General features: G+C 43.9%; 2 protein-coding genes and 3 non-coding genes across 5 annotated transcripts in view; 3 read left to right on the top strand and 2 right to left on the bottom strand.

Moving 5' to 3' along the window:
* The window catches only part of LOC137335563 (zona pellucida sperm-binding protein 4-like), a 51078-nt gene extending 39633 nt beyond the window's left edge, over nt 1–11445 (bottom strand). The window contains exons 1-3 of the mRNA XM_068000879.1: nt 11273–11445; nt 10456–10611; nt 4458–4573 (exon numbers count right to left, since the gene is read on the bottom strand). Coding sequence (XP_067856980.1) covers nt 4458–4573; nt 10456–10611; nt 11273–11445 — 445 coding nt within the window. The remainder of the gene's footprint in view (nt 1–4457; nt 4574–10455; nt 10612–11272) is intronic.
* Nucleotides 2577–2668, top strand: trnar-ucu (transfer RNA arginine (anticodon UCU)). Its single transcript is given in 2 exon segments — nt 2577–2613; nt 2633–2668. It is a non-coding gene; the product is annotated as a tRNA-Arg (tRNA).
* trnag-ccc (transfer RNA glycine (anticodon CCC)) lies at nt 4262–4333 on the bottom strand. Its single transcript has one exon. It is a non-coding gene; the product is annotated as a tRNA-Gly (tRNA).
* Nucleotides 11446–12029: 584 nt separating the features above from the next.
* On the top strand, nt 12030–12115 carry trnak-uuu (transfer RNA lysine (anticodon UUU)). The gene is given in 2 exon segments: nt 12030–12066; nt 12080–12115. It is a non-coding gene; the product is annotated as a tRNA-Lys (tRNA).
* Nucleotides 12116–20590: 8475 nt separating this feature from the next.
* Nucleotides 20591–24477, top strand: LOC137335564 (zinc finger protein 271-like). The gene is made up of 4 exons (XM_068000880.1): nt 20591–20634; nt 22248–22988; nt 23746–23826; nt 23909–24477. Exons 1-4 carry the CDS (start codon nt 20591–20593, stop codon nt 24282–24284), a joined length of 1242 nt encoding a protein of 413 aa, XP_067856981.1. The 3' UTR covers nt 24285–24477.
* Nucleotides 24478–25701: the final 1224 nt, after the last annotated feature.

Below are 25701 nucleotides of genomic sequence, written 5' to 3' on the forward strand. Positions count from 1 at the left end.
TTGTTCGATTATATTTTAGCCTGCAAATCTTTGATTCCAATTTACACGGGCCAGGTACGTTCTCAACCCATTAAAATTGGCCCTTCTCCTGTTAAGTACTTTACTCGAGATAGCTCCTTCTCCTTTTCCATAACTAATCTAAACCTTATGATACTATGATCACCGTTCCCTAAATATGACACTGAGACTTGCTCCAATTGACCCACCTCATTCTCCAGAACCAGATCCACCAATGCCTCCTTCCTCGTATTATTATGTGTTAATATTAACACCTGTTACGTATTTGTATATTTGTTATATTTAATGTAAGATATTTGAGCTGCGAATGTGTCCAAAACACGTTTTCAGGATAATGCACTCGTGGGCTTATTTTACAAACTCCTTTAACTACAACCAGCAACCAATCTCCATGAAAGGTTGCGAAGCAAAGCTGGTTTCAGAGCAGTTTTCGGCGTTCAGCTTTTGTCCGCAATGTGTAATTATTAGAAACTCATTTAAAGCACATCATAGTATCAATGAGAATGTAAGGCACAGGACAGTTGGGATGGAACCGTCTCTTATAATAATTACAAAGTGTAATAGATTATAAAGTGAAAAAGCCAATCCAATCTCTCAGTCTCTCTCTGTCACTTTCTCGGTGAGTGAACGTAAACCAGCAGAAGAAGCTAAAACAAAGAACCGAGCTGTTTTGTTTGTTTCCTTTTCCTTCGGGCGAGTACAGTTGAAGAGAATGATTTCTGTTTCCTGCTGGACAAATAACTGGAATGAGCAGTGTATCTGGTTCCCATGGTACCCAGTGAAACATCCACGTTTATATCTCACATTTACACTGATACATTCCTTCCTCATTAATTATAGGAAACTTTTGGGAAGGTTCAATCACACTTCAGAAGTCCAGAAGCGCAAAGAAAGGTGAACACCTCATGGTGACGTAACCTGCAGGCGAGGGAGGTTTGCAGGTTTACCTGGAGCTGTCAATTTTAAACTCCTTCCAATGTACAAACTCCCCTCACCAACAGTAATTCAATTCTAACTGATCTGAGACTTTGGTGATTTATGGTGATTATACATTGTCGAGTTAAAGCAGCAGTAAAATCTGTTGTGTGTTATATACATAGCCGTTCAGTCAATATAAAACATTGTCATCCGACCTACCATGAGCAATGCCACACGGGGTATGTTAGGTTACGGACAGTTCTGCCTCCAACAGTTGTTCTCTCCGTCACACATCCGGCATCATCTCTCGGTCTCACACTTCAGAGTCGCGCCTGAATATGAACACATTTCTGTTCCAGACTTTGACCTGAAGGTCAACAAATCGCAAGTCAAGAGGAGGGGAACAAACAAATCAAATATTTAAGAACGTTAACGGATCGAAAATTCACTATGAATAACTGAGGAAAAAATGAAGCAAACGGATCAAGAAGAACAATTAGCAAAAGGTAATAATTAAAGAAAGGAGAAGGGGAACCGATCAAATCGCTCCAAATATTTGTTGAAAAATCCTTTTGGTTTTCATCGTAGTTTCTCCGTTAAGTTGGGGACGAACATCGAGAAATACTTTTCGTAACATCATAAAGATAATTAGAATAAACATTTCACAAAGTCGGCCTTAATCTTACTTATCCGATCGCATGTTATGTGTTCGTAAAATCTGCAATTGTTTTACTATTCTTTAAGTTTAGAGAGATTCTCTGAATATATATTCTACATTGAAACGTAAGTGGATTAATAAAATAAAATGAGGAAATTTGTTTAAGAATATGAAGAGCTGATTTTCCATCTTGGATATCGCAATGTATTTATTTACAAAACTGGCATTTATGAAATGATGGAATATATTTATTTCTATATCTGTACGGGGAAGGAAATCCCCATTTGATCATTTCCAGGAACCAGTCAAGTCCTTAAATTGGTTTGTCAATCCCAAAACACCCTTTGGGATTTGCTGATTGAAAATTTGCATGGAAATCGCGACCATCACAAAGCATTGGAACAAATATACCCGCTGAGGTTTCGGGGTTGTTACTGATTTATTTGTATCACTGAGTAACCTATTTTTCAGAGGGTGAAGCTACAAATCTGATGATAAGTGTCTGGGTTGGAGAAGGAACAAATGAAAGTATCAAATTTAATTGCACTGATTCCACAAACACTGTACACCACATCCTTTAAACATTGTGAACTGTTTCGACATAAAACTGGTGAGGGTGTAAACAGAAAGTAACAGAAAAAAAGCTCATTAATGTCTCAAATTGAATTTTGATATTGTTGCACAAACACTGCACAGACCATCCCTAAAACACTGTCCCGATCTAAAATCAGTCGGCAGGACCCTGAGCCACAGTGAAAATGCTGTGATTTCAACTTGGTTCAAAACACCCAACCTTCTGAGTTGGAGTCAGACGCGACTGTTCTTGCACCAGCCCACAACATGCGGCTGGAGCCGGATCCATTGGAGGGCGATCGGTGCAGACCGCCACCGCGGCTCTCGGAATGTGAGAGGCGGAAGCAGGAGCAGCCTGACCGCCTCAAACATAGCACAGGATCCCCGCTCTACCACGCATTGTATAACTGACTCTGTGGCGCAATGGATAGCGTGTTGGACTTCTACTTAAGGGTTAGAGGAGATATTCAAAGGTTGTGGGTTCGAGTCCCACCAGAGTTGGGTTTTAGTTCAGGGATCGGGAGCTGCGAAGTGAAATTTTGCAGCAAAACCGCAACAGGATCATTGATGTCCGTCAAGGACGGGAAACTGCCCCCGACACTTCATCTTGCACAAGTGGCTCCAGTCACACCCGAATTTATGATTCTTAAACCACTCTGAGCTGGATTGGCGAAACGCTCTCAAGAAGGAGATTCATCATCTGCTCAGACCGAAAGTCAATCTGCTGGACTTCCGGCTCTGTCAGACTGCATGTTCCTTCAGACAGGTTTCTAACTGGACACATGCATCCTGCTGCCGTGCGAGCATTGGTGCTTGAGGGGCAGAATTCTTGCTTGCAGCAATTCTATTCCTGTAAAAGTGGCTCCTGAAGATCACAAGATGGAAAGTATCCTGGCTGAGCGGTCTAACGCGCTGGTTTAAAACTCCAGTTAAATCCCTTAAATTTAGATGGATCAAAACCATAGTTTTTGGTTCCAATTCCGCAGCCTCCCTCCGGAAAACAAGTAATACTAAACATTTCATCTGCTATTGCAACAGCGCAGACCGGAGGAACCATATGGCAATTCAAATAAGTGGATGCATTTTGGAACAAACCAATTGTACCTTCAACTCCGGTCGAAATGTTCACGAGCAAAATGATCGTTTGATTTAGCTGAGACTCGAATTAACAACCCGAGCATTCCCCGATCCTGTACTGTCATATAAAGATCGCGCACTGACCGATTGCGCCGCTGGAGCCCGGTCACTCTGATCATCTGTCCTGCTCTGCTGGAAAGAATCTTAAGGTGAGAGGCCCTGACCTGTGGAAACGTGTCCAGTCACTTTGATGAAACTAATATCTGCACTTTCACTTTCAGCTTCTTTCACATTCTCTGCTCCATCGCACGACAATCGGGTTTTCTGCAAACAGGTCAAAATGAACATTGCAAGAAATTCTATCAGTCGTAAGATTTGAACCCAGTGCCCACGTAGCGATTGGATTTATTGTCTGACAGCAGTGAACTCTGTTCGCAGAACGCCTTGCCAGTCTTTCACGTTTTGTTTACTTACCAAATAAATCAATTGGAGCTAATTGACCGCATTTACGCCGTGCTGGGGTTGTTCTCCTGAGAGCAGAGAAGGTTCAGAGGAGATTTGATGGAAGTGTTCAAAGTCATGAAGGGTTTAGATAAAGTTAATAAAGAGAAGCTGTTCCCATTGGCCGAAGCGTCGAGAACCAGAGGACACAGATTTGAGGTGATTGGCAAAAGAACCAAAGGCGACATGAGGAAAATCTTTTTTACGCAGCGAATGGTTATGATCTGGAATGCGCTTCCTGAAAGGCTGGTGGAAGCAGATTCAATCGTGGCTTTCAAAAAGGAATTTGATAAATACTTGAAGGGGAAAATGCAGGGCCACTGGGAAAGGGACGGGGAATGGGACCAATGGGATTGTTCTTACAAAAGGCAGGTAAGGAATTGATGGGTCGAATGACCTTCTTCTGTGGTGTGTTCGTTCTATGATCAATATTATTTTACACACAGTGAACAGACAATCCCTGAAAGACTGCCCCGCGATAAAACAGAGTGACACTGAAAGGTTGCAAAAATGCGATGACCCCGACGTGATTCAAACACGCATCCTTCTGATCGGGAGTCAAACGCGCTACCGTTGCGCCACGAGGTCGACAGTGAGTAGTTGGAGCCGGATCCATTGGAGGAAGATCGGTACCGACCGCCACAGTGACTCGAAGAGGCGGAAGCAGCAGCAGCAACAGCGCAGGAGCCCCGCTCTCCAATCCAGCCGTTACCAGCGGAGAGCTGCCAGTCCCGGCCTGAGCCCTGTCTGGGAGCCGCCTGCCATTCTTTCTTTGCAGAACGGGACCGATCCAGTTTCAGCTCACAAACAAACTCAGGAATCCCACTCCTGACAGATTCACTTATTTAAACCTTGTTTAGATTCAGTGAATTGGGATTTAATTCAATCCTCATCTGCCCTCCGCTCTGTCAGTTCAGGACTTTATTTAAACCGATACTTGGAGCTCTGTTTTACAGGGTGCCGCCTCTTCATGCATTTCTCAGTCCCACTACAAACACTGATTGCTGCTAACTTCTGCTTAATACAAAGTGCTCAGGAACGAGGGAATTTCTCCTGGGTACTGAGTTCGAGTTAAGGAACAATAGAGGTGCGATTACACTACTTGGTGTATTCTGTTGGCCAACAGCTGGTGGGATGGATATCGAGGAACAAATTTGCAGGAAAATTACAGAGAGGTGCAAAAGCCATAGAGTATTAATAACCGGGGATTTCCAATATCCTCATGTAGACTGAGATAACAATAATACAAGGCACAAAGAAGGGGAAGAATTTTTGAAATGTGTTCAGGATAACATTCTCGACCAGTACGTTTCTGGCCCACTGAGGAAGGAGGCATTCCTGGACTTGGTTCAAAGGAATGAGGCGGGCCAAGTGGAGCAAGTGTCAGTGGGGGAGCATTTAGGGAGCAGCGATCAGTTTCATAAGGATTAGAATAGCTATGGAGATGGACTCTGTCAACTCTAAAGTAAAAATACTCAATTGGAGGAGGGCCAATTTCAGTGTGATGAGAACAGATCTGGCCCCGGTAAATTGGAATCCAACATTGTCTGACAAAACTATAATTGGACAGTGGGCGGCTTTTAAAAAGATGATTCGGGTAGAGAGAAGGTACATTCCAACGAGGTAGAAAGGTAGGGGAACTAAAGCCAGAGCTCCATGGATAATAAGAGAGATAGAGAGTAAGATGAAGGGGGAAAAAGTGGCGTATGACAGGTGTCAGGTAGATAACACAAGTGCCAACCAGAGACAATAGAGAAAGATCAGAGGGGAAGTGAAAAAGGAAATAAGAGGGGCAAAGAGAGAGCATAAGAAAGCGGAAAACATAAAAGGGAATCAAAAAGTCTTCTACAGACAAGTTAACAGTAAACGGGTAGTAAGAGGAGGGTTGGGGACGATTCGGGACCATCAAGGAGATCTACTCATGGAGGCAGTGGGCATGGCAGAGGTACTAAATGATTACTTTGCATTGGTCTTTACCAAGGAAGAAGATGCTGCCAGATTCTAGGTAAAGTAAGATATAGTTAAGATACTGGATGGGCTAAAAAATGAGAAAGAAGAGGTACTAGAAAGGCTTGCTGTACTTAAAATAGATAAGTCAATTGGTCCGGATGTGAAGCAACCTCGGATGCTGAGGGAAGTAAAGGGGAAAATTGCAGAGGTACTGGCCATAATCTTCCAGACATCCTTATATATGAGGATGGTGCCAGAGGACTGGAGAATTGCAAAGGTTACAACCTTGTTCAAAAAAAGGGTGTAAAGATAAACCCAGCAACTATAGGTCAGTCAGTTTAACCTCGGTGATGGGGAAAGTTTTGGAAATGATAATCCGGGACAGAATGAACATTCACTTGGACGAGTGTGGATTGATTAGGGAATGCCAGCACGGATTTGTTAAAAGCAAATCGTGTTTTACCAACTTGATAAAGTTGTTTGATGAGGTAACAGAGAGGGTAGATGAGGTCAATGCAGTTGACGTGGTGTATTTGGACTTTCAAAAAGCGTTTGATCAAGTGTCACGTGGTAGGCTATTGATCAAGATTGCAGCCCATGGAACACAGGGGGCAAAAACAATATGGTTACAGAACTGGCTAAATGACAGGAAACAGAGAGTTGTGGTGAACGGTTGTTTTTCGGACTGGAGGGAGGTGGGCAATGGTGTTCCATAGGGGTCGGTGCTGCGATAACGTCTTTTCTTGATATATATTATTTACTTGGGCTTGGGAGTAAATGGTACAATATCAATATTTGCAGATGACACAAAACGTGGACAGTAAAGAACAGTGAGGTGGATAGACATGAATAGGATATGGACACGCTGGTGACATGGACGGACACGTGGCAGATGAAGTTTAACGCGGAAAAATGCGAGATTATGCATTTCGGTGTGAAAAAAGAGGAAAGGCAATATAAACTAGAGAGCAGAATTCTAAAAGGGTGAGAGGAACAGAGGGATCTGGGGGTACATGTGCGCAAATCGTTGAAAGTGGCAGGGCAGGTTGAGAAAGCGGTTTAAAAAGCAGTCGGGGTCCTGGGCTTTATAAAGAGGAAGTCATGATGAACCTTTATAAAATACTATTTCGGCCACAAATGGAGTATTGGGTCCAGTTCTGGGCAGTGCACTTTTGGAAGGATGTGAAGGCCTTGAGAGGGCGCAGAGGAGATTTACGAGAATGATTCCAGCGATGAGGGACTTAAATTACATGGATAGACTGAAGAAGCTGGGATTGTTCACCTTGGAACTGAGAAGGCTGAGAGGAGATTTGACAGAGATATTCAAAATCATGAAGGGCCGAGACAGGGTAGATAGAGTGAAACTGTTCCCATTGGCGGAAGGGACATGAACCAAAGGGCATAGATTTAAGGTGATTGGCAAAAGAACCAAAGGTGACATGAGTAAAAACTTCTTTGCACAGCGAGTGGAAGGAAGCTTTGATTTTTGTGCTTTGCATGTGATGAAATTTCATCATTTTACAGACTGTATCTTAAGAGTGGGATTAAATGTTCAGTGTTTATGACGCCAGGAATCTGGTGCAGCCGTTGTTAATTTTATCAAAGCAGGCAATTGTCGCCGTTTATCACAAAAACGACCTAACTGGTTATGCGATCAAGATGAAAATAACGCAAAGATGGACAATTGATACAACACGAAACGCATCGGGCTATGACAAAATCCCCACCGTTTTGCTTTTCCAACATAAAGGGTGCGACATTTATTCTCTGAATATAGAAACAGTCTGGCATCGCTCACTGCAGAAATCTCCATGTCACAGAGAATTAGCCTTTCGGGACCTTGTCTGTCAAGATGAATTGTGATTTCCGTGAAGCCAATGTTCCATTCCTTTATAGGTTCAATGTGCCTGCTTTGCGATCACAAGTTTTTTTTTACTCCACAGGGTAAATGGTGGAATATTAGCTCTGCTCAACCGGCAATGATCACGGTACATTTTCTTGCAGACAAAACACACATTAAACCCTGGAACTTTGAGGCGATGAATCCTCAGGAAAAATAAAATAAGCGCTCGAATCAATCTAACCAATAGCACCATCGAGACAAGTGAAGAGTCCACCTGCTAAACCAGTAATTCACTGAGCTAAACCTTGAGGCTGCAGTGACCAATATAACAGCTGTCCACCGTCAGTTTACTTTTCCACAATGAATGGTTGAAGCTTGCGGGAGTGAAAATCCAACGAGCCGGTCTTCACTTTTAAACCAGCAACTGTGAAGTTAAGAGAAACGTGCCGTGAAATTCTCGATTTCAGCGCGCTGACACTGGGCCAGAATAAAGCTCAGTCAATATGATCGCCGAGTGGCGAGAGGGTGGATTTGGAATTCCTGATCGACCGCACTGCGCATTTTCCAGATCTGCTTGAAGCACCAATCCCTTCAATTCATCACTTACAGGGACAATTCGATTCTCGGTTTCTTTTCCCTGAACTTGACGAGATCTTCAAAATTATAAGCGACCGATATCAAAGCTAACCTCGTCACCGACATGCTCACAGATACAAAGCGGCCAAACTCTGCTTCAGTGAGATGAAAGCCCAGAGCGGTTTCAAGGCGGAATGCAATTGCAAAGAAAGCTCGTTCAATGAAAGTGCAGGTCATTGAGGTGCCTTTAACGTCCAGATTGTTTGAACTGAACTTCTTCCGAAAGCGCTTGAGATTCAGGTGGAGTAATTTGTGGACTTCTTTTCCCTCTTTACAAAAGTTTGAACCACACGTCAAGATCAAAATTCGAGGGCTAAATTTGGGTTTCTCCGGGGTATGAAGCTCGAATCGAGAATTATACCCTGACCTCATCGAACCCAGAAATAAATCAAGGGGATTCAATCGAAGTAAAATAATGGTATTGGAGAAAATAATTAGATTAAAGATAGACAAATCTCCAGGACCTGATGGTGACCATCCCAGGGGATTAAAAGGAGTAGGTGAGGAAATTGTACATGTTTCAGTCATGATCGTTCAAACTCTCTTGTTTCAGGAATTGTTCCATGGATTGAAAAATTGCCAATGTCATTCCATTATTTAGGAATGGGAGGAGAGATAAAGTAGGAAATTATAGACCTATTAGTCTGACGTCTATTGTCGGGCAGTTACCAGTATCTGCTATTAGGGAAGAGTGACTGAGCACTTGGATAAATATGAATTGATCAGAGAAGCCGGCATGGATTTGTAAAGGGTAAGTCAAGTCTAACGAAACTAGTTGAACTTCTTGAAGATGTAATAATGTGGTAGATAATGCAGTGTCTATGGGTGTTATATGTATATTGACTTCCAGAGGCAATCGATAAGGGAACACATAAGAGACTGTTAACAGAAATGAGATCACATGGAAATTAAAGCAACCTATTGACATGGGTAGGGAGTTGGTTTGGAGGTAGGAGACAGAGAGTGGGGATAATGGATCTGTGCTCAAATTGACAGGATGTGATTAATGGTGTCCCCCAGGGATCTGTACCGGGGCATCAGCTTTTTACTATATGTATAAATGAGGCAAATGAAGAAATAGAGAGCCATATATCCAAGTTTGTCGACGACACCAAGTTAGGTGACACAGTGAGTAATGTAGATGGGAGCATAAAGTTGCAAAGCGAAATTGATAGATGAAGTGAGTTGGTAAATTTGTGGCAGATGGAGCTTACATAGAATTACATAGAATGTACATCACAGAAACAGACAATTCGGCCCAACTAGACTATGCCGGTGTTAATGCTGCAGACGCGCCTCCTTCAACCAATCTTCATCGAACCCAATGAGCAAACTTGAATATTCCTTTCTCCTCCCTGTGTTTATCTCGCTTCCCTGTAAATGCATCCATGCTTTTCGCCTTAATTATTCCTTGTGGTAGTGAGTTGCACATTCTAGCGAGCCTCATTGTAAATATGGTTCTCTTGAATGCCATATTGGATTAAATGTGACGATCTTATATTTATGGCCCCAATTTTGGACTCCACCCCACAAAATTGCAAATACCTCTGACCTCTCAAACCCTTGGATAATCTTAAAGTCCTATTTCATGTCACCCTCAGCCTTCTATTTTCTATGGAAAGTGCCGTAGGCTCTTCAATCTTTCAATATGGGGAAGTGTGAGTTCATCCACTTTGGACCTAAGCAAGATAGATGAGAATATTTTCTAACTGGTGAGAAACTAGGAACTGTAGAGGAGGAAAGATGTTTACGGGTCCAAGTGCAGAAATCATGAAAAGTCAGTGGACAGTTACAAAAAAATAATTAAAAAGGCTAATAGAAATTTGGCCTTTATCTTAAGGGAGCTGGAATTCAAAGGGGTGGAAGTTATGTTACAGTTATATAAACTCTGATGAGACCACAGTTCGAGTCCTGCATTCAGTTCTAGGCACCACACCTCAGGGAGGATATAATGGCCTTGGAGCGGGTGCAGCGCGGATTCACCAGAATTATACCGGAGCTAAAATGGTTAAATTATGCGGACAAGTTGAACAGAAAATGTTTGTATTTCCTTGTGTATTGAAGATTAAGTGATGATGTAATCGAGTTGTTGAAGGTGATTAAATGAGCCAATGGTGTGTGTGTGAGCTGTGAAACAGCTTGAAATACCAATCCTCTCCACCACTGGGGACTGAGTCTTCCAACATGCAGGGATTTTCACTCGTGCAAGTTTCATCCACATTTTCTGCTCTTCATTTCTCCGACCTGCTTGTTGCGCCTTTTCCTTCAATTCAGGACTTACAGGAAAAACTCGATTCTGCGGTCAATGTTCGGGTCACATGATGAGATTTCAAATAATTGAAATCGACCATTATCAACCTCAATATCGTCACCGACACGTTTGACGAATACAAAGCGGCTTCTATCGCGGTTTTGCTGCACAACTCGTTCAAAGATACTGTCGGTAATTGGAGGGTCTTTCAAGTCATGACACGAACATAACAGTTCGCACTGCCGTTTTCCCCAAGACGCTTCAGATTCATGTGGAATGATTTCGGTCTGGCGGTTAAATCCGTTCCCTCTTTACGAATCCGCCTTTGAACCCTGGACTTTAATATTTTTATAACCGATACTAAATCGGTTTGTCCTGTACTGTACATTACTTTTTAAATATTACAGATAAGCGGAGCACTTGAGCTGTCACAGCTGTGACTTTGACTTTTCTTCGTCTCCTCTGGATCTCCCCGACAACTGCCACGAATCACAATCTTCTGTCACACTTCTCCATCAGAAAGTTCCGAGCCTCGGTTTTTAAATGAAATAACACCCATCTCTTCAATCAACGACAGCCCAGAGAGAGTTTCCCAGTTTCAGCTCCCAATTTCCCCAAATCCTCAAAGTAGCATGAAAATAATTGTCCTTAAGTTAATAATAATAACAATATAATTAAAAGTTTTTATGGTCTGGGGTTTTGTTTCAGATTCCACGGCTTTTAACGGTCACTGCGGATGTTAAACGAATCGCCTCTTGGTTGGAGGCTTCTGTGTGGGAAAGATCACGAAGCGATAATTGAGAGACTGAGGATGAAGCTGTTTGATGGGAGCACTGGGGACACAGACCGTGCGCGGCTCCAGTGGCGCAATCGGTCAGCGCGTGTTATTTCTACAATAATTATACACTCGATTAATGCTGGAGTTGTGAGCTCCAGCGCCGTCGAAGGTCGTTGAAACTTCTCAACATTTTGACTGGAGTTCAATGTAAAACCGGTTCCATAACGCATCGACTTCTTCATGTCCCCATGTGGGCACTGAGGCTCCTCTGGCCGACCGTCTTGCAACAGCAGGTGAGAGTTTATTTGTTAAAAGGAGGGAGAGTGGGCAATTGGCGACAACTGAAATGGTAAAGCGGCCGGCACAACATCTTTAAATCGAAAGAACCAAAAACACAATTCTTCTTTCCGTGAAGCAGGTTTTCATCGGTTTGAAGTGTCGTGTCGGGAAAATTCGGGAGGCAAATCTGCTGCCTGGTGTCACGGTGTAACGGGTGAAATTATTCAGCTTTCAATTGTTGATCGGCTGAAAGGTCGAGAGGCCTTTTCCAGCTCCCGTGTGGGACAAGTTTAGCTTTGGAGCCATTGGGTAAAGTGTTGTTTTTAACTGCTGCTAACGAATGACAAGACATTTTGTACAAACAAGAAGAATTGCAAAATCACGCAGTTCGCTGTCCATGTTTCTTTCATCATGTTCAACAGAAACAAGGACTCTCAACACGTTGCTGAAAATTGTTTCAAAGGGACACTCTCCCGAATTCGACATCGACAGGAATAATTCAGAGTCCGACCATGAATCTGTATGATGGAAGCTAATCCAACAACGAGCCTGGATAGCTCAGTCGGTAGAGCATCAGACTTTTAAGAACGGGTAGTGATCTGAGGGTCCAGGGTTCAAGTCCCTGTTCAGGCGAAAACTTTTAAAATAGCTGGCAAGTTCTGCTTTTCCAGCGGAGCAAAATCAGCGAAAGGAGCAAGAGTTGGCCACACAGTCCCTCGAGCCCACTTCGCCAATTTGATTACGTCATCGCTGATTTTCGACCTCAACTCCACTTTCCTGACCTGTCCCCATATCCTTTGAGTTCCTTCGTGTCCAACATTCTATCTATCTCAGTTTTGAATCTATTCAATGGCTCAGCATCCACAGCCCTCTGGGGTCGAGAATTCCAAAAGTTCACAACCTTCTCAGTGAAGAAATTATTCCTCATCTCTGTACTGAATGGCCGGCCCCTTATCTTGAGATTATCATCATTAGCTCTAGACTCTCCAGCAAGGGGAAACAGCATCCCAGCATCTACCCTGTCAAGCCCTCTAAGAATTTTATATGTTTCAATGAGATCACCTGATTATTGAAAACTGCAGAGAATATAGGCCCATTCTACTCAATCTCTCCTCACAAGACAACCCTCTCATCCCAGGAATCAATCGAGTGAACCTTTGTTGCATCCACTCTAAGGCAAGTGTATCGTTCCGCAGGTAAGGAGATCAAAACTGTACACAGTACTCCAGATGTGGTCTTACCAAATCCTATATAATTACAGCAAGGCTTCCTTATCTTTGTACTACAACCACCTCGCAATAAAGGGCAACATACCATTTGCTTTTCTAATTGCTTGCTGCATCTTCATGTTAACTTTCTGTGATCCGTGTGCAAGAGCACACAAATCCCTCTGAATACCAACATTTCGCAGTCTCTCACCTTTGAAAAGATATTCTGCTTTTCAATTCTTCCTACCAAAGTGAATAACCTCACATTTCCCCACGTTATAATTCATCTGCCAACTTCTCGCCCACTCACTTAACCTGTCTGTATCACTTTGCATCCTCTTTGCGTCCTCCTCACAGCTTACTTTCCCACCTAGTTTTGTATCGTCAGCAAACTTGGATACATTACACTCGGTCCCCTCATCTAAGTCATTAATATCGATTGTAAATATCTGAGGCCCAAGCACTGATATTCACGGCACCCCACTAGTTACAACCTGCCAACCCGAAAATGACCTGTTAATTCCGACTTTCTATTTTATGTACATCAACAAATCCTCAATCCATGTTGATATATTACCCACTATCCCATGAGCCCTAATCTTGTCTAACAAACTTTTGTGTGGCACCTTATCGATTACCTTTTGAAAATCCAAATATTCTATATCCACTGGTTCTCCCTTATCTACCCTGCTATCTACACCCTCATAACCTCTAACAGAGTTGTCAAACACGATTTCCCTTTCACAAAACCGTGTTGCATGTGCCTAATCATGTTATGATTATCTAAGTGTCCTGTTATCAAGTCCCTAGTAATAGATTCTAACATTTTCCCTCCTACTATTGTCAGGCTAAATGGCTTGTCGTTCCCTGTTTCCTCTCTCCCTCCTTTCTTGAATAGCGGGGTTACTTTTGGTACCTTCCAATCCATGGGGACCTTTCTAGAATCATGGGCACTCTGGAAGATAAAACCAATGCATCCACTATCTCTGCAGCCACCTCTTTTAAAACCCTGGATGTTGGCCACCAGGGCCAATGAATTTGTCAGCTTTTAGTCCCATTAATTCCTCCAGTACTTTTTCATTACTAATCTTCATTGCTTTAGTTTCCTCACTCTCTTTAGAACTTTGGTTCCCCAATAGTGCTGGTATGATTTTTGTGTCTTCTTCTATGACGACAGATACAAAATACTTGTTTAACGTCTCTGCCATTTCCTTATTCTCCAATATAAATTCTCCTGTCTCTGTCTCCAAGGACCCATGTTTACATACGCTAATCTCTTCCTTTAAACATTCTTAAGAACATAATAACATAGGAAATAGGAGCAGGAGTAGGCCAATCGGCCCCTCGAGCCTGCTCCGCCATTCAATAAGATCATGGCTTATCTGATCCTAACCTCAAATCTAAATTCATGTCCAATTTCCTGCCCGCTCCCCGTACCCCCTAATTCCCTTGTGGAAGCTCTTACAATTCATGTTTACATTTCCTGCTGGTTTAACCTCTTTCTATATTCTCCCATTTTAGCAATTTCTTGGTCATCCTTTGCTGATTTCCAAAACCCTCCTAATCCTCAGGCTTACTACTCTTTTTGGGAAAAATATAAGCCTCTTTTACCCGAATTCTATCATTAATTTCTCCACTTTTCCGGTGGTGTTTTTAATCCTCAAGCGAATGTAATTTTGTTGAGAAATTATGAATTATTTCTTTAAATGTTCGCCATTGATTATCTACCATCGTATTTTTAATCTAATTTCACAAACCGTCTCAGCCAACTCACCCCTCATAACTCCGTTATTGGTTTTGTTTAAATTTAAGACCCTAGTTTCGGACTTAACGACATCATTCTCAAACTCAATCTGAAATTCTATCATATTATGATCATTCTTCCCCAGAGGATCATTTACTATAAGATTACTAATTAATCCTGTTTCATTACACAATATTAGATCTAAAATAGCCTGTTCCCTTGTTGGTTCCTCGACATATTGATCTAGAAAACAGGCTCGAATGCATTCCATCAACATAAAACAGCTTATCTTGAGTTGCTAACATGATGTCAACACGATGGGACGTATTATGACTGGAAGACAAGGCCAGATCTGCCAGGTGAATTAGATGTTTTCTGCAAACACGGAGAATTAATGAAACCAAGACTTCCCTGCAGAGCAAGGAGTTGGAAAGAAAGATGCTGCGCATTGAGAGGCGAAGGATTTTGTAGATAGCAGGATGAATGGACAAACGGATCTCAACTCCCTGCTTCTTTTCTACACTGATAAATCTGGACAAAAATATCAAGTCCGTGCTTCTTACAGATAATGAATGTCTGAATGCTCAAGAGATCGTTGATCCAAGCCAATTATCTCCCCTCGCACTCTGCTTCCAATCTTGCACACGTTGCTTAGCTTTGAAGTTGTTTATTTTTTCACACTGGGATTCAACTTGAAGAAAACGAAGCTGTGATCAGCTGGTGTTGTTCAGGAAATGGAGTAAAAGAAGATACATAAAAGGCAAATGATAACAGTGACTGTTCGGACACTGTGATCTACTTTTAAAGGTTCTTCATCATTTAAAGTGTCAGGCAGCAGATCTTTTCCAAATCATGACAGAAATGGCAAGAAAACTTCATGCAGACTTTGATCAGCGGCCCGACTTTGGAACAGGAGGCATTTTACAGAAGACAAGAAAGTGCATTGTGTATCGCTCTTATGTGTTGTAAAATTGAAGAATGATGGGCTGCTGGCTGTTCAGGCAGGAGCGGTGAAATTGCTCAGGCTGATCAGGAGCGAGCTTTGTGCTCAGTCGGGGGAATTTGGTTGGTGCTATTTTGAACAACACCAGGAAAGTCAAGTTCCCTGATCGGGAATCAAATATGGTGCCGCGGCGGCGAGAGCTCCGAATCCTCAGCACGAGACCACCAGCGAATCTGCTGCAATTTTCATTCAAGCAAGCAGATCAACGCTGCCTTTCCGACTTGTCCCTTTGAAACTCACGTCACTTTCGTCCCAGACAAGTTGCTCGCACAAAATGGAATTTACTGTTAGAACATGAAAGACTTGTTCAGACAACGACAGCACCAAGTGCGGGTCGGCAGGTACATGAAATGGACAGTGAGGGGAATTATTACCACAAGCTGCTGGTGTAACTGTTTCCATTTCCAAAACGCACGCACCGAATCAGTGCAGCTCCTTGGAATGATGCAGGGCAACGCAGGAGTGTCATGTCTCACTTGAAGCAACCGGCACACACAAGATTCTGCCATCACGAGCCATCTCCTTCTGTTTCTGTCACTACTTTATCTCCAGCCTCCTCTGCTCCTCCAGATGCCGCTGAAATAGATGTTCAAAGCAAATACTGCGACTTAACGAAAAAAAAAACTGAACTGGAAAGCAGGAGAGGGGAAGAATGATGCTGGGCATTGAGAGACGATGGATTTTGCAGATACCTGGATAAATAGACACAACGACCTCATCTCCCAGCTTCTTCGGATACTGAATATCTTAATGCTCAAGAGATGTTCTCACTGCCCCAGATCCATTCCCTCCAGTCGCATCTCCCACCAATCTTGCATATGTTGCTTCGCTTTGAAATTGTGCATTTTTCACAATGAGATTCCATTTGAAGGAAACATTGCTGTGATCAGCTCGTGTTGTTATGGAGATGGAGCGCAAGAAGATATATAAAAGGCTAATGACATCAGTGACTGTTCAGACACTGTGAGTTACAGTTAAAGGTCGGCAACATTTAAAGTGTCAGGTAATAGATCACAAATGGCAAGAAAACTTAACGCAGACTTTGATCAATGTCACGACTTTCAAATAGCAGACATTTTATACAAGGCAAGAAAGATTTACAAGGATGTTGCCTGGACTGTAAAAGTTTAGCTAAGGGAAAAGATTGGAAATGCCAGGGTTATTTTCTTTGGAACAGAGGAGGCTGAGGGCAGATTTAATGTAGGTGAACAAAATTATGAGGGGCCTAGTGTGGATTGGAAGGACCCATTTCCCTTAGCAGAGAGGTTAATAACGGGGGGCTTGGATTTAAAGTGATTGGTAGAAGGATTAGTGGGGAGCTGAGGAGAAATTCCTTCACCCAAGGGTTGTGGGGGTCTGGAACTCACTGTCTGAAAGGATGGTAGAGGCGGACACCTTCATCGCATTTAAAGAGTACGTGGGTATGTACTTGAAGTGCCGTAACCTACAAGGCAACAGACCAAGGGCTGGAAAGTGGGATTAAGCAGGATCGTTGTTTGTCGGCCGGCACTGACACAATGGGCCGAATTACCTCTTTCTATGCCGTAAATTTCTCTGATTCCAGGATTCTAATTTACAATAAGCAGCGTAGTTTGTTATATTCATTCATGGGATGTGGGCGTCGCTGACGAGGCCAGCATTTATTGCCCATCCCTAATTGCCCTTGAGGAGGTGTTGGGTGAGCCGCCTTCATGAACCGCTGCAGTGCGTGTGGTGAAGGTTCTCCCACAGTGCTGTTAGGTAGGGAGTTCCAGGATTTGACCCAGCGACGATGACGGAACAGCGATATATTTCCAAGTCGGGATGGTGTGTGACTTTGAGGGGAATGTGCAAGTCCCAGTCTCTCTGTGGTAATCAGCAGGAGGTTTCCTTGCCCATGTTTGACCTGATGCCATGAGATTTCATGGGGTCCGGAGTCAATGTTGAGGACTCCCAGGGCCACTCCCTCCTGACTGGAAATCACTGCACCGCCACCTCTGGTGGGTCTGTCCTGCCGGTGGGACTGGACATACCCAGGGATGGTGGTGGAAGAGACTGGGACTTTGGCTGAAAGGTATGATTCTGTGAATATGGCTATGTCAGGCTGTTGCTTGACTAGTCTTTGGGACAAGTCCCCAGATGTTAGTGAGGAGAACTTTGCAGGGTAGACTGGGCTTGGTTTGCCTTTGTTGTGTCCAGTGACTTGTGGTCCGTACAGGGGCGTCCTTCCGGTTTTATTCTAATAATGACTTTTTGTTAGCGAGATTTTACAATTGCGTGGCATGCTAGGCCATTTCAGAGGGCAATTAAGAATCAACCACATTGCTGTGAGTCTGGAGTCACATATAGTTTAGGGGTCATGAGAACGCTGCTGATGAAAAATAACTGCTGCGAACCAAGCAATGTGTCCTAGTAAACCACAGGCTAGGGATGTTCCAGCCCCAGTGACAGAGTTGGAACGCTACAGTGTGTAAAAGTGAGGGGAACATGATGCAAGGGGTAGTCAGGACTGGAAACACCGGAAATCAAACTCAGGGCGCCTGAGGTTCCATCCAGCGGGATCATCTAATGTACACAGGGGACTTGCATGTTTACTCTGGTACGGTAGAGGAAAGAGAATTTTCTCATATAATTGTTAATAAGGCATTAAAGTTGCTGACTCTCAGACTTGTTAATTAATAAGACAATGCATTAGTTATAACCTTCCACCCCTCAGTCTCTCTGCTCCTCTACTTTTAAACTTAGCCCATTTGGTGCACATTTCATCTCATTTTTCTTCCTCGCAAAATGTATCACGTCACATTTCTCTCCATTAAACTTCACCTGCCTGATTCCGAACCTGTGGACGTCACAATGAAGTCACTGACTCCTCTTCACAGTTCCCCACGCTGACAATTTTGGCGTCATCTGGAGATTTTCACCTTGTGTCCCACATACCCAAGCTTAGATCATTCTCTGTATTGAGAAGAGCAATGGTCCCAACACTGACCCTGGGGGACACCACTGTTTACGTCCCTCCAGTCTGATGAACATCCATTAAACACTACTCTCTGTTTTCTGCCCGTTGAACAACTTCCTATCCACACTACCCTGCTCATTTAAATACAGTGAATATTCATTTTATCAACAAGCCTCCTGTCTGGCATGTTATCAAACATCTTTCACAATCCATCTACACAACATCCATTCCATTCCCTTCATCAGTAGCATTGAATTATCTCAAATAATCAATGTTGGCTGTTTTTTAATTAATGTGTTTTTCTAACAAATGATGAAATGTTTGCTCCACCTTATCTGGTTTCATTTGTTTCAAGACACAACAGAAATGTTGATTTTCTCCTAGAGCTTAAGATAAATTATTTTTTTAAAATGATGCTTCAGACAATGACGGACATCTGGGCTTAGACCCGCCCATTCGGTGCCACAACTCCCGACCCTCAAACACTCCGATTGGCTGGAGGACCAACTGTCCGATCATCTCTCCTGTCAATTTACCATAAGACCAAAAGTCCACACGAGATAGGAGTAGGAGTAAGCCATTCGGCCCCTCGAGCCTGCTCTGCCATTTAATGAGATCATGGCTGATCTGATGTTTACCTCAACTGCACTTTCCCACCCTTTCCCCAAATCCTTTAACTCCCTTGCTGATCAAAAATTTGTGCAACTCAGCCTTGAATGTATTCAATGACTCCGCCTCCACAGCTTTTCGGGGTAAAGAATTCCAAAGATTCACGACCCTCTGGGAGAAGAAATTCCTCCTAATTTCCGTCTCAAATGGGCGACCCCTTATTCTGAGACTATGCCCCCGAGTTTTAGATTCCCCCATGAGGGATAACATTCTCTCAGCATCTATCCTGTCGAGTCCCCTCAGAATCTTGTATGTTTCAATAAGATCTCCTCTCATTCTTCTAAACTCTACAAGCTTTCGGAGGCTTCCTCCATCCATTTACCTGAGGAAGGAGGAAGCCTCCGGAAGCTGGTAGATTTCAAATAAAAATCGTTGGACTATAACTTGGTGTTGTAAAATTGTTTACAATTGTCAACCCCAGTCCATCACCGACATCTCCACATCATCTTCTAAACTCCAATGAGAATAGACCCAGCCTGTTCAATCTTTCCTCATAAGACAACCCTTCCATACCCGGAATCAAGCTGGTGAACCTTATCTCAACAGCCTCCAATGCAAGTATGCCCTTCCTTAAATAAGGGCACCAGAACTGTATGCAGTACTCCAGATGTGGTCTCAGCAGCACCCTGTACAGTTGTAGCATGACTTCCCTGCTTTAACACTCCAACCCCATCGAAATAAACGCCAATATTCTGTTTGCCTTCCGGATTACCCGCTGCACCTATATGTTGACTTGTTGTGTTTCATGCAAGAGGACTGCCAGATCCCTCTGTACCGCAGCATTTTGTAGCATTTCTCCATTCAAATAATATTTTGCTTTTTTTATGTTTTCCTCCCAAAGTGGATGAATTCACATTTTCCCACATGATATTCCATCTGCCAAATTATTTTCCATTCGCTCAACCTGTCAGCATCCCTTCACAGACACTTTTTATCCTCATCGCAACTTGCTTTTCCACCTATCGTTGTATCATCAGCAAATTTGGCCACAAGACACTCTGTTCCTTCATCCAAGTCATTGATATATATTGGAAATAGTTGAGGCCCCAGCACTGATCTCTGCGACACCCCACATGTTTCGGGAATTCCTATAAATTTACGCTCCTCAGATTGGTCCGGAACTCTCCTTAATCACCAGGGCGGGGTTAATGGTGATACTGGCAAACTGAGGTGCAGTTGGAAAATAAACCTTAATTGAACGCGTCAGTTGCAACATTTAATAAAACAAAATTAATAAAAGTTACCAAAAATTTTTTTTCTGGAGTTCACCAAAGTGGGGGGGGGGGGGGGGGGGGGCGCGTCAACGCTCTGTGTTTGTGCCGGTTAAAATGGCACGAAGGGCTGCGGTTTCAGTTCATTTTCTAATCCTTGGTCCAAACGCGCTCTCTCTGCTTCCAATGTCTTTGCTTTTCGGCCAGATATTAAGATCATCAATGGCGGCTGCAGCACGCAGCATGCAGCGCGGTACAGATTGTGCCCTATCTAAATCAGTGGATCTCACTGCGCAGGCGCAGTCTGACTCATTTTCGGTCAGTGTGTCCTGAGCATGCGCGGTCAGTCGAGGCTGCGGGAGGAGCGCGTTCGGTGCAGGTGAGAGGATCGGAGCAAGAGGATCAATAAACCCCGGGGCCCGGGTCCGGGCTCAGGCCCAGGCTCAGGCTTCACAAACCCCGAGTGCGGCCCCAGACCCGAATATAAAACAGTGAACATTATCCCCCCTCACTACCCGCCGGTTTCCGGTTTCTCCCGTTTCGCTCCGGACCAACTCTCAACAAAAGGCCGCGGCCCAGCGCATGCGCGGTGTAAACTGGGAATTCTCAGGCAGCGTCTATAAATGAAGGAGAAATGGTGGTAGGTCAGGGAGTGTCTTTAAATGAAGGAGAAATGGTGATCGGTCAGGGAGGGTCTTTAAATGAAGGAGAAATGGTAATCGGTCGGGGAGCGTCGAAAAATGAAGGAAAAATAGTGATCGGTCAGGGAGGGTCTGTAAATGAAGGAGAACTGGTGATCGGTCAGGGAGAGTCTGTAAATGAAGGAGAAATGGTGATCGGTCAGGGCGAATCTGTAAATGAAGGAGAAATGGTGATTGGTCAGGGAGTGTCTGTAAATGAAGGGGAAATGGTGATCTCTATATCTTTAGTCATCCAGGGAGCTCCAGCTTTGGAGGCCGTTCGATTCCTCCTCGTGGGAATCTGTCTATGCTATACCCAAAGCAACTCCTCCTTGAAGGCCTCCCATTATTCAATTACTGTTGTTGCCAATTTTTGATTCCAATCCACCTGGACAAGATCCCTTTTCAATTCACTGAAATTATCCCTCCTCCATTTAAGTATTTTCACATTTGTTTGTTCCTTGTCCTTTTCCATAACTATTCTAAACCTAATGAGAGTATGATCACTGCTGCCCCACTGAAACATGCTCCACCTGCCCCACTTCATTCTCCACACCGAGCCCACTGCTGTACTCACATTCACTCTCTCACATTCACTCTCTCACATTCACTCTCTCACATTCACTCTCTCACATTCACTCTCTCACATTCACTCTCACTCTCCCACATTCGATCTCTCACATTCACTCTCCCACATTCACCCTCTTTCACATTCACTCTCCCACATTTACCCTCTTTCACATTCGCTCTCTCACGCTCTCTCACTCTTTTGCTGATGGTTTAGGGACACTGAAAGGTGGTGCGATGGGTTTGGATTTCAGCACAGGGAGGAGGGAGTGTGTGCGGGACGGGGATTTACTTCTTTGGAGGAAGAAGAGAGGAAAGAATGTTCCACAGAAACTAGAATTGTCTGTTCTGAATTTCTATCCTCTACTTACAGTGATAACTTTTATAACCTCCTTTTACAGGGTATGAGAACGGGAGGATTTGCAGAGGGAAACTCAAACCAAAGATCACGTCAAGATCTGACAGAGTCACTCGATTCATCAGGACATGACTATCATCGGCCTTTGAATGTGGAAGGAGAATCGTTTCTCTGTTCTGTCAGTGGGAGAAGATTTCAAACATCAGTGTGAGTGGAAAAGCACCGAGACACACACACCCGAGTGAGAGTGTTCCAGTGCACTGAGTGTGGAAAGAGCTTTAACCAGTTACACAGCCTGAAAAATCATCACACCATTCACAGCGGGGAGAAACCGTACACGTGTTCTGTGTGTGGACGAGGCTTCAACTGATCGTCCAACCTGGAGAGACACAAGGAGACCCGCACCACGGAGGAACCATGGAAATGTGGGGACTGTGGGAAGGGATTCAATTCCCCTTCACAGCTGGAAACTCATCGACACAGTCACACTGGGGAGAGCCCGTTCACCTGCTCCGTGTGTGGGAAGGGATTCACTCAGTCATCACACCTGCTGAGACATCAGCGAGTTCACACTGGGGAGAGGCCGTTCTCCTGCTCCTTGTGTAAGAAGAGATTTACTAGGTCATCCCACCTGATGGCACACCAGCGAGTTCACACTGGCGAGAGGCCGTTCTCCTGCTCTGTGTGTGGGAAGAGATTCACTCAGTCATCCAACCTGCTGATACACCAGCGACTTCACTCCGACGAGAGACCTTTTAATTGTTCTGACTGTGAGAAGAGGTTTAAAAGCAAAATTAATCTGCTGACGCACAAACACACTCACACAGGGGAGAGGCCGTTCTCTTGCTCTGTGTGTAAGAAGAGATTTACTCTGTCATCCTACCTGCTGAAACACCAGCGAGTTCACACTGGGGAGAGGCCGTTCTCTTGCTCTGTGTGTGGGAAGAGATTCATTCAGTCATCCAACCTGCTGGTACACCAGCGAGTTCACACTGGGGAGAGGCCGTTCTCTTGCTCTGTGTGTGGGAAGAGATTCACTCAGTCATCCAGCCTGCGGATACACCAGCGAGTTCACACTGGGGAGAGGCCGTTCTCCTGCTCCGTGTGTAAGAAGAGATTTACTCTGTCAACGGAATGTTGGCTTTTATTGCTAGGGGGATAGAATATAAAAACAAGGAGGTATTGCTGCAGTTATATAAGGTATTGGTGAGACCGCACCTGGAATACTGCATACAGTTTTGGTCTCCATACTTAAGAAAAGACATACTTGCTCTCGAGGCAGTACAAAGAAGGTTCACTCGGTTAATCCCGGGGATGAGGGGGCGGACATATGAGGAGAGGTTGAGTAGATTGGGACTCTACTCATTGGAGTTCAGAAGAATGAGAGGCGATCTTATTGAAACATATAAGATTGTGAAGGGTCTTGATCGGGTGGATGCAGTAAGGATGTTCCCAAAGATGGGTGAAACTAGAACTAGGGGGCATAATCTGAGAATAAGGGGCTGCTCTTTCAAAACTGAGATGAGGAGAAACTTCTTCACTCAGAGGGTGGTAGGTCTGTGGAATTTGCTGCCCCAGGAAGCTGTGGAAGCTACATCATTAGATAAATTTAAAACAGAAATAGACAGTTTCCTAGAAGTAAAGGGAATTAGGGGTTATGGGGAGCGGGCAGGAAATTGGACATGAAGCTGAGTTCGGATCGGTCAATGCCCTGTGGGTGGCGGAGAGGGCCCAGGGGCTATGTGGCCGGGTCCTGCTCCGACTTCTTGTGTTCTTTAGATTTGTGGTTGGGATCAGATCAGCCATGATCTTATTGAATGGCGGAGCAGGCTCGAGGGGCCGATTGGCCTACTCCTGCTCCAATTTCTTATGTTCTTATGTTCTTATCCAACCTGCTGATACACCAGCGAGTTCACACTGGGGAGAGGCCGTTCTCCTGCTCCGTGTGTAAGAAGAGATTCACTCAGTCATCCAGCCTGCGGATACACCAGCGAGTTCACTCAGATGAGACACCTTTAAAATGTTCCGTCTGAGAAGAGGTTTTAAAGCAAAATTAATCTGCTGACACACCAACGCACTCACACTGGGGAGAGGGCGTTCTCCTGCTCTGTGTGCAAGAAGAGATTTACTCGGTCATACACCCTGCTGAAACACCAGCGAGTTCACACTGATAAGAGACCTTTTAAATGTTCTGACTGTGAGCTGAGGTTTAAAAGCAAAAAGAATCTGCTGACACACCAACGTACTCACCCTGGGGAGAGACTTTTTAAATGTTCTGACTGTGAGAAGTGTTTTAAAAGCACAAATGATCTCCTGAAACACCAACACACTCACACTGGGGAGAGACTGTTCACCTGCTCCGTGTGTGGGAAGGGATTCACTCAGTCATCACACGTGCTGAGACACCAGCGAGTTCACATATGACTGCAGGGGTTGGATTCTGCTGTTAATCCCATCCAGGACTGAACCATGTTCATTCTGACAGTTGGGGATTGTTTCTGCTGATGTTAATAACCCCTATAACTGGGCTGGAGTTTAATTTTCTGGATACATGTTGAATAAATCAGCTTAGTTTCAAACACCTTGTTGTAGATTTTGGTCTTTCCCACCTGAGTGTTTTGCATCACCTGACTGGAGCTCAGAAAGGACAATCTGGGGGGAGCAGAACTTCAGCCTGGACACAGTCCTTCAGGGCCACACTGACAGGGGCAATCGGCACTTTGGTCTTTCCCGTCTCTCTTCCCTGACAGCAAAGTTGCCGTGCGGGTTAATCTTGAGGCGTGTAAGAAATGTGTCCCAGCCGCTCTATTTTATGGTTCAGGGCTCCGAGGAACGGAACAGAAGGATCCTGTGCAATGGTGTTTAAGAGTCAGGAAGAACAAGAACAATGTGTAAGGATTAACCCATTAACAGATATAATTTAGTATAATTATAATCAATAGTAGAAGTAGAATGAAATGTACTATGAATCTATGTATCTCTAAATGTAAACTGTACTGTGTATTAATATGGTATGAACCATGTTCCGTGTAGTCAATAAGAAAGTACTGGTGGGCCGAGAAGGATGCATGATGGTTATTATAGTCAAGTTTGCAGTTAAAATTAAAAGGATGCTGACAATATTAAAGTGTGAATTAACAGACTTTGGGGAAATCACAGGCACTAAGGGAGGATGTGCTGGAATAGCATAATGTCTAAAAGACATGTCGATAACTGGGACTGAAGGTTAATTAAATCAAGGAGTCACGCCGGCTTAGGCCTCTCTATCTCGAGCCTCCGCAAGCTAGTGCATAGAAGTCTGTTTATACAAACGGTTCTGTGAAGGCTGGCAATGTAAACTCTAAGATAAGGTTCTGTTAAGTCTGTAACAACAAGGCACGGATGGTACCAGGAGTTATGCTTGGAATGTAACTTCTGAAGGTTGAGAGACATGAATAATGGTGAGGCTGAGAGATGTGGATGCGATGGTGAACTGCCAGATAGACTGAAAAAGGGGATAAGAAGAGACCTCAAATGCTGAGGAAGGCACGCGAGATTCTGGCAAGGAAGAAGAGAACTTTTCAGTCAACAACACAGCAAGAGAGAGAGAGAGAGAGACCGTGCTGCAGTCACTTGGAGGGATACTTCCGAGGTTTCAAGGAACACTGACTATTCCTCTTCATTATGTATCACCTTTTTTGTACTAATTGTGATGTGCATAATAAATCTGTTTTGCCTTTAACCATCATACCAGTGCCATGGTGATCATGTTGTTGTCAGGAACTCGTCCTTAGATTGGATTGGATTATAATCCTGAAAATAGTGGTTTAAATCCTACAATTGGCGACCACGAAGGGACTAT

Source organism: Heptranchias perlo, chromosome 20 (genome assembly GCF_035084215.1).
Source record: "Heptranchias perlo isolate sHepPer1 chromosome 20, sHepPer1.hap1, whole genome shotgun sequence".
NCBI classification, from domain to species: domain Eukaryota; kingdom Metazoa; phylum Chordata; class Chondrichthyes; order Hexanchiformes; family Hexanchidae; genus Heptranchias; species Heptranchias perlo.